We start from the raw sequence: 9,189 nt of genomic DNA, 5'->3' as shown, positions 1-9,189 counted from the left end.
AACGTTTCCAAGCCACACTAAACATTTATAACTGCTCCGTGTTGGTATTTTTAGCCTTATTAAGAGCCAGTAAGGTCTTCTGTGAAGATTATTTTAATTGAAGATGAATCAAATGAAGTTCCTCGTGTCGTTTCTGTCAGCAGTGTGAGTGTCAGCGAAGTGAGTAACTATTATTAATCAGATTATTGGTTCTGTTATCAGCCAGGCGGCGTACCGTGTATATACGGTGCTGCTGCTGCTGCGGCGCAAAGTTTGTCCCCACTTGTACTCTGGCCCAAGGTGCGCGACCTTTGAACCGAGCGCGACGGGCGGGCGGGCGCGCGCGCGCGTCGCAGCTGGCTCTATAAAAGCGGCGCGGCGCCTGGGAGCAAAGCGTCAGGTAACCCAGGTGAACACGGCGGCTCCCGACACACAGGCGCTCATCTGCAGGTGAGTAGACTCCCCCGTTTCTTTCGCTTAAAGACACCGAAATGAAACGGGCTCAAGACGTTTAGAACAGAAAACTTCCTTATTTATACTTCAGAAATGCACCTGCGTTTTGAAAGACACGAGCTTATTTCTTTGACTCTGATGATGGTTATGATTGTTTCTGGTTTTTAATCTCTGTCTGTTGCAACATAAAGAGCTTTTTGTATCTCATACTCCTGAAGTTGTCTCGCTTTTAACTCTTGAATTTATCATAACTGAATCATTCATCTTTAATGATGTATAAGTTTAAATCAAAGTTCAGGTTACTGATTTAAAATGGGTCTCATTATTATTATTATTATTATTATTATTATTATTATTATTATTATTATTATTATTATTATTATTATTATTATTAGGCCCATTAATTGTAGATAAATGTAATAATTAACCATTAAGCAAACTCTCACACTTTGTGACCAACCAACCAAAGCAATGTCAGTCATCCCTGTTAGTAAGATGCTTCAGTAGAAATTGTGATTTCTTTCCATTGTAAATCAGTCTGGCTGGTGACAAATAATTTTTTATGTAAACAGATTGTCCTGCTTTACTCCAGAAAAATATTTTTTAAGAGTTGAATTTATTTAGAAAATTGACTGAGATAAGCACCAGCATGTTTTGATGGCATTTAGACACCATCAGAGACTTTAGTACAAATATCTTTTCACTTAAAAAAAAAACAAAACCAAAAAACAATGTTTGTGGTGGTAGACCTCTACCACCACAAACATTGTTTTTGTGGTGGTAGACATAAATCGGGAAGATTTATGTTTAAATCTTCCCGACTCATAATAAGAATCTGAATCAGAAAGTCAAAAGATCAACAAAACTATTGGAAAAGCAGTATTGGAACATTCACCCCCCCCCCCCCCAATAAAAAAAAATTACTTATAACTTTAAATTTAGATTTTTCCAGATAAAAACATGAGTGCCTGTAATAATGGACACCTGGATAAAGGTAGTAGTTCATATCACAACATTAAAAACAGCATGAAAATCAACTTGTGAAAATGACAAGTTGATTTTTGTTGTGTGTTTCACGTCTGGATTTTTGTTGTGCGTTTCACAAAACAACCACTGCCAGCTCAGCAGGTTTTCACATCGCTCTGCAGCGTGGCATTAACAATCAATGTGACGACCAAAACCCCGGTCTAGCCCTAAAAGTCACCTCAGGTCTGCTTTGTGTTTCTTCATTCATTCGACTTCATTCTTTTAACTTCTCGTCATTTCTCCAACAGTCATGGCACCGAGACCACAAGAGGGGAACGACTCGTCCTCCACCATGAGTAAGCTCTTTTTTTTTTTGGATACTTCTAAAGTCTTTCAAGCTGTCATTAACACCCGTGTTTTCCAATCGCTCTGTTTGTCTTTCATTAGGTGACAGGTCTAAGGGTAAAGATAAGGAAATGCCACCACCTTACTCCACCTTGGAGCTGGGGAATGAGGAGCCTCCTGAGGAAGATCCCTGGGATCTCCCAGAACTCAAAGACACCGGGATCAAGTGGTCAGGTGAGGCAGGTCGCCATTTTTATCCCATTCTTTTTTCTAAAAGCTGACTCTGATTCAGTGTTTTGTTGTATTTTTGTTGTTGTCGTTGTTGTTGTTGTTTCCTGCTGCACAGAGCTGGATACACGAGGGAAGATAATGAGAGTGCTGACTTCCATTGTGAAGCTGATTCTGCTGCTCGGATTACTCTACCTGTTTATTTGCTCGCTGGATGTTCTCAGCTCTGCGTTCCAGCTAGTCGGAGGTGAAAACCAAATTGGTGCCGTGGGTCACAATGACTCATTGTTCCGTCTTTGCACATTTATGTTCTGTATTAGACAATAGGGTACTTTCGTGGCGTGTAGCCTATGAAGTACTTCACCGTTGAACCTTGAGGTCTGTGTATGTACAGGCAAAGCAGCCGGTGACATCTTCAAGGACAGCTCTGTGTTGTCCAACCCCGTGGCTGGGCTGGTGATCGGGGTGTTAGTCACAGTGCTGGTGCAAAGCTCCAGCACCTCCTCGTCTATTGTGGTCAGCATGGTGTCTTCTGGATGTAAGTAAGACTCTTTACGGACAAGGACCGTCACCATGAGGGTCTCACTGAATGATAATTTTTAGCTAAAATACCTTTTCTCTTAATAGAGTAATGTTGGGCTGATGTTAGTAAGGCTGACAGGTAGACTCTGTAGTCAGCTGTGTAACACTTTAGGTCATAACCTGGGTTTTGCATCACCATCAATATTTCAAAGCACGCACATTTTAAAAAACTTTCTCATTTATGTGAAGCAACAAGTAGTAGAGGACCAATGAATGCATATTTCACACAGCCTGAGAAAAAAATTCCATTATTAATTTCGCTTCCTCTGACATCTCATGAAAAGAACTGGAAAGTGGAAAACTTCTATAGCTTTGAAACCGTAACTTTGTAAACATTGTAAATAGTATAATAACGGGTAAACTGGCTGATTTTAAATTTGAAAAGCTCAGTGAGGAAAAGAACAATAAGTTATAAGTTATTACTTGATTGTTTTTTTTAACAAAACCTTTATAGCATGCTAGCTCTGAAAACCCTTGTAGGTCACATGACTATAATCCTGCTTCTGAATCTCAGAACATTGAACTTATTTATCAAACCACAACTAAGCCAAAAAATATTCCTAAGGGTTTTATTTCCTTATTGATATTATTATTTTGCTCCAAAATAACCTGTTAGAAAATCTATGGAGAGTTACAGATTAGGATAAGAATGGCTTTCCGACCTGAAAGACCTAAAGCTCAACATCAGCATGGAAGCATGCTAAAAGTTTATGCCAAAAATACAACAGTCCGTCAATAATGTAATAACTTACATGATTGTAAAAAAGTTATTGTCAGTGGTTCAAAAACTGACAAATCAGTACATGATTAATTGCGACGTACCCCGAGACTGAAAACTTAAGATATTTTTTTGTAATTCTTAACTTAGGCCAGCGGTAAATGCAAGCATGACAGCGGGATTGTTGAGACCCATCAATTAATGCTTCTGCTTTTGTTCAGTGCTGGACGTCAAATCTGCAGTACCGATCATCATGGGGGCCAACATCGGCACGTCGGTCACCAACACCATTGTGGCTGTGATGCAAGCTGGAGACCGAAATGAGTTCCGCAGGTAAACAGGGACCAGGAAGTAATAAGACACAAAGGGTGACCTACAGCAAAGTGTTTACCGCATTGTTTTCTTTACTTTTAGGGCGTTCGCTGGCGCCACCGTCCACGACTTCTTCAACTGGCTGTCTGTGCTAATCCTTCTGCCTTTGGAAGCAGCGACGGGCGTCCTCTTCAGGCTCACCGACCTCCTGATCAAGTCCTTCAACATCGAGTCTGGAGAGGACGCGCCCGAGTTGCTGAAGGTCATCACGGACCCCCTCACCAGCTCCATCATCCAGGTGACAAAATGAGTTGAGATGGGAGGGTTTGGATGTACTGTTCAAGATTCGGGCAAATGAAACACTTCCTTGTCTTCTCAGCTGGACAAATCGGTGATCACTGACATCGCAACTGGCAGTGGCGATGCTAGGAACAAGAGTCTCGTCAAAAGATGGTGCAAGACAGAGAAAAACATAGTAAGAAATCAACAATTGCTCCAGCACATGAAGAAAAATCAGTCGCAAAAAATAGAGTCTTGGAAGGATAATAGAGTCTATTATCCTTCCTCTAAATCACTGATATTGTCCTTCTCGATCTGTGACCACAGTGATTCCATCGTGTGAGGTCATGGTCTTTAAAAGGAATTAATGTTGCTTGCTATCACAGGAAGATGATTGTCTGCTGCTGGATTGCTTACTGTGTTCCCTCCCTTTTTTTGGACATGTCTCAGACTTTCTGGAATACCACCGTGGACAGCTGCCCTGCAGGTTACATCTGTTGGATGGAGGGAAACCAGACCTGGACTGAGAAGAACGAGACATTGACCAACTACCTTGAGAGATGTAATGCCTCCCTGAATGTTTTTTCTTTCTTCCCTTCTTTTTCGGTGGGGGTGGTTGAGGGACTATTACAAAGTAATCAGGACAACCTGATCCACCAAAGCTCAGTGAAACGTAAGCGGGACATTTGGCCAAAAACAAGGCTCCTCTGATGTCTGGACAATGCCAACCTTTGAGATGCTGCAGTGCCTCGGTTTATGCCCTGGCTTCAGTATCTATCTTGCTGAATAAGTCTTTTCATGCTGCCTTTCTCCGGCACAAGTCCATTACGTGGATCACTTACTCAAAGTATTCTGCTCACACTTAAAGTAAATCACTTGTTTGGTTTTGTGTGCTTCATTCTTACCGCATTCTTTTGTGCAAAACACACTTGTAGTTGTCTCAAAAGCTTGAAATGTCTAAGAGAGTTTACAGTGAGGTCGCTCATTGTAAATGTTGACACTTATTTGCAGGCAAGCACATCTTCGCCTACGCTGAGTTGCCTGACCTCGCCATAGGCCTGATTCTGCTGGCGCTCTCTCTGCTCGTCCTCTGCACCTGCCTCATCCTCATCGTCAAGCTGCTCAACTCTATGCTGAAAGGACAGGTGGCTGTGGTCATCAAGAAAGTGCTCAACACAGGTACAGACATTAAGCACCACGCGTTCACATGCTTCGCGAAGCCTGTTTGATAGTCAGCACACCTGTGTCGTCGTGGTGATGCTTGATGAGCAGCACAGGTACAGCCCTCCTGTTGCTCCTGGCTGGACTCCAGGTCCAACAGTACTGAAGCGTTGCTCAGAGAGCTCAGGCACAAATTATGTTTTGCCAAAGTACTTTTCTTTTTTGTGGTAGTCATCGTACGCTACCAGCTCATTAGATCCAAACCTGTTGTTCTGTTCCAGACTTTCCCTTCCCCTTTGGTTGGGTTACTGGCTACATTGCAATTTTGGTGGGAGCCGGGATGACCTTCATCGTTCAGAGCAGCTCCGTCTTCACATCAGCTATCACACCTCTTGTCGGTAAGTCGCCTCGGAACCACTAAAATTCTTTTTGATTAATTTTACATACAAACTTAAATCTTGTCTTTCTTCGTTTGCCAGGAATTGGTGTCATTTCCCTTGAGAGAGCTTACCCGCTGACCCTGGGGTCAAACATCGGTACAACAACAACCGCCATACTGGCCGCAATGGCTAGCCCTGGAGAAACGCTAGCCAACTCGCTGCAGGTATGTTGGCAGCGGTGCACCAACAACAGTGATGTCATATTGGTTTATGGTTGATTTTATTTGACTGGCAAGGCAAATTACCAGAGTGATCAACGATCACATCTAAAAATAGGAGAAAATAAATTAAAGTGGATAAAGAGTGTTTGATCACAGCATATGTATTATTTCCTGAAATGACCATAAAATTGAGAGTGAAATGCCTGTGTAAAAACCATCAAAATATTGCTGCAAAAGTAATGGCGTTTCTACCCATCTATTCTGGATAGCATCTTTAAAACAACTGAAGGTAACATATTTACTTGATTGTGCTGTAAAATGGCACCATGTGACTGGAAAATGCATAACACTGCCCCTGTAGTCAGCTTCTCACGCTTATTTTGTGCTTAATGTCGCTTATTTGTTAACGTGTGCATGTAATGTGTTCTCTTGCCTAGGTTGCACTTTGCCACTTCTTCTTCAACATCATGGGTATCCTCCTGTGGTATCCAATCCCCTTCATGCGGGTGCCCATCAGATTAGCCAGAGGCCTGGGGAACAAAACTGCCAAATACCGCTGGTTTGCAGCTCTCTACCTCTTCCTGTGCTTCTTAGTGTTTCCCCTGGCCGTGTTTGGACTGTCCATAGCCGGCTGGCAGGTCCTGGTCGGCGTCGGCGTGCCCATCGTGGCCCTCGCCGTATTCGTGATCGTCATCAACGTGATGCAGTCGCGATGCCCCCGCTTCTTACCCAAGGTCCTCCGCAACTGGGACTTCCTGCCCCGGCCCCTGCACTCCATGGCGCCGTGGGACAAAGTGGTGACGACCTCCATGTTCTTCTGTGGCAGACACTGCTGCTGCTGCTGCAAGTGCAGCAGCTGCTGCCGAAAGGACGAAGAGGCGGAGAAGATCTCCAGGGCCAGCAGGAAGAGCCTGGCGACATACGACAACCCCGCCATGTCCAGAGACGAAGAAAAGACGGTCTGCGAGAGTGCGACGCAGTTCTGATTTCAATGGGGGAGGGGGGTTTTTCCTGTGGGTGGGTGCAATACTTAATGCAACTGTATTCTCGTGACACATTTCGTAATTGTTCATTCCTTCTCAGGCTGTGATAAGGTGTGGATTATCTAATGACAAACTGTCGTCATGGAGACTATGGACAAAACTGTCACACATGCTCTCATCAGGCCCGCTGTGTCTGATGTTTATTTAATGTTTCCAAAATCAATGTACATACCGCCTGTCTTCTATAAGTTCATATATAGGTTTCTGTGAATACAAGCTTTTTTTATTGTTTGAAATTAATTTCACAACAGAACATTTTGGATTCCAATGTAGCATTTTAAATTCATTATTATTTGCCTTTGCTAACACTCAGTATTTAAAATGGTGTAATATTTGTACATTTAGAAAATGGCTATTTTTAAAGTACTACTTTGTCGTCTTTTGAATATGGTTTGTCTCTTATGTTCGTAAATCACAACTTGCGAAAAAAAAAATTTCTACTCAACATGACATATTTAGCTAATTTGAGGGTCAGACTGAGCTGCTCCAGCAGGTTTCACATGGCTGATGAGGATGTCACGCAAGAACAGTGTACTATCTGTATTTTGGTCTAATTTCTGCTGCAAATATCTTAGTACACTTGAAATGAGACAAAACTAACTCACCAGTAACTTTTAAGCAAGATTTAGGAGTTTGCTTAGAGTCAATAAGTCCTTAATATTGATGAAAAAGTTAGTTCCAATAATTATTCCACTTAATTGAAGACATTTCTCCCACGTTATAAGTGAAATAATCTGCTAATGAAACAGATCACTTTTCATCAATATTAAGGATTTTCTTGTTTACTTAAAACAACCTCCTATATCTCTTGCCGAAGTTACTCCTTTGTTTTGCCTTATTTCAAGTGCGCTAAGAGATTTGCACTAGAAACTAAACCAAAACTACTTGGAAAGTCTTGATGTTTTTGCAGAGTAGAGTTGGTGTGCTGAACGAAGGCCCCCAGTTATCCACACATTCCTGTGTTCATTGATGTAACAACAGGTTTGTAGAGAGATGGATGTCATTCTGAAACCACGTAATTACAATGCAGACAAAGCAACAAAAACACAGAGCTGAATAGGTAGAATTTGTCCTTCTATTACACTAGACACCATTTTTACATGTAGAGAAGTCATAAAATATATATAGACATAATTCTGGTTTAGATAAGACAAAGGTTATCAAGTTCTTATAGTGGTAGTACAGAATTTTTTTAAACTGGGTTGTGGTTGGAAGGTGTTGAGCAGTTGGCTTTTTGTCTATAAAATACTACTCTGTTGGCATATTCCATTTTTATGCACTCTTATAAGAGATTTTGGAGGCTGAAGCCTATTGATAGATAAAGTTGGGGAAATCTAAAAGTATGTCTGCTTTGCTGAAACAACTGTAATCTTTCACCCCACTTAGGGAAATGTGGTCAAACTGGCACAGGAGCAAATTAACCATTAGCTAAATTATAGCAGATACCCTGAAGGCTAAACAGTTTTTCAATTTTTTTAAGCTTTCCGCCTTTTCTTTTTATGGAGATTGCCGGAGTAGGGAATGTTTGACACCTTTCGAACATTCTAGAAAAGGTAAGCGTCTGCCTTCTCAAGGAAACGCTGATGTGGCCATTGTTAAATATGCTAATTCGGCTAACCGCGCTAATGTAAGATGCTCAAGAAAAATTCAAATGTCAGTCATTTCTATCCATTTTAAATGACTAACACCTAGCTGCTGTTGCACACAAATGGTCGGAAATACTTTGTTCAAATAATTAATGAACAAAGAATATATTGAATGTTGTTTATTTTGGTTCCTAAAGAGAATCAAAATAAATGGTTTAAGTGAACATGGTGACCAGAGGCCCATAATAAACACTCTACCACCCACACTGCCACACCTGCGCACCTTCTGCTCTGGTATTTCTAGGTGAAAGAGATTTGCTGGACTTTACATTACATTCAGTCTGAAATCGCACTCTGTTCTATTCACAAAATCATAATGCAATCATAATTCATTTCTAGCCATCGGTTTCAGTGCAGTAGAAAACCTGTACAGTGTGTTAGCTGTGCCACTGGAGCCATGTGTCAGACTGTAAACATGGAATCGTTCACATTCATATGTCCCATAAACCAATGCTAAACAATTGTTGATTTGTCACTTTATTGGTTAACAGGAGTCATTTATTCCCATAATAAGTGTGTAAAAAAGTGCAACAAGTGAGTCATGAACTCAGTCGGTCACAGCCTGTGCGCTCTGTCCTTATCAGGGTTCAACTCAAGAGTTCTGTGAAGGACTTTTATCAGCTGCAGCATTCAACCATAAAACCTACTGGATCACGTAAAAAAAATAAATAAAGCAGCTGCAACGATTCAGAGGGAAATACCAGCCGGCAGAATAAATACAATGCAGTATTGTGGAAAAATGTCAAGTGTAAATACTCAACAGGACTTTATCAGTTAGCGCTCACAAAAGCCAGTATCGTCCGGCGCCGGTATATCATGTGTTTAATTTCAGATGCTCTCCGGTTTCACCTCAGAAATAACCAGAGCAGTCGGCCA

The 9,189-nt window shown here is 41.6% G+C and overlaps 1 protein-coding gene across 1 annotated transcript; it reads left to right on the top strand.

Annotated features, from left to right (window-relative positions):
* The first annotated feature begins 310 nt into the window (after positions 1 to 310).
* On the top strand, positions 311 to 8,776 carry slc34a2b (solute carrier family 34 member 2b). Its single transcript, XM_044129805.1, has 13 exons — positions 311 to 429; positions 1,707 to 1,754; positions 1,846 to 1,977; positions 2,090 to 2,218; positions 2,366 to 2,509; positions 3,493 to 3,604; positions 3,686 to 3,881; positions 3,963 to 4,058; positions 4,313 to 4,424; positions 4,874 to 5,041; positions 5,305 to 5,421; positions 5,503 to 5,627; positions 6,062 to 8,776. The coding sequence occupies exons 2-13, from the start codon at positions 1,709 to 1,711 to the stop codon at positions 6,608 to 6,610; spliced, it is 1,926 nt and encodes a 641-aa protein (XP_043985740.1). The 5' UTR covers positions 311 to 429; positions 1,707 to 1,708; the 3' UTR covers positions 6,611 to 8,776.
* The last annotated feature ends 413 nt before the right edge of the window (positions 8,777 to 9,189 follow it).

The sequence above is a fragment of the Gambusia affinis genome, linkage group LG10, assembly GCF_019740435.1.
Source record: "Gambusia affinis linkage group LG10, SWU_Gaff_1.0, whole genome shotgun sequence".
Lineage (NCBI taxonomy): Eukaryota > Metazoa > Chordata > Actinopteri > Cyprinodontiformes > Poeciliidae > Gambusia > Gambusia affinis.
This window is presented reverse-complemented; position numbering and strand designations above follow the sequence as displayed.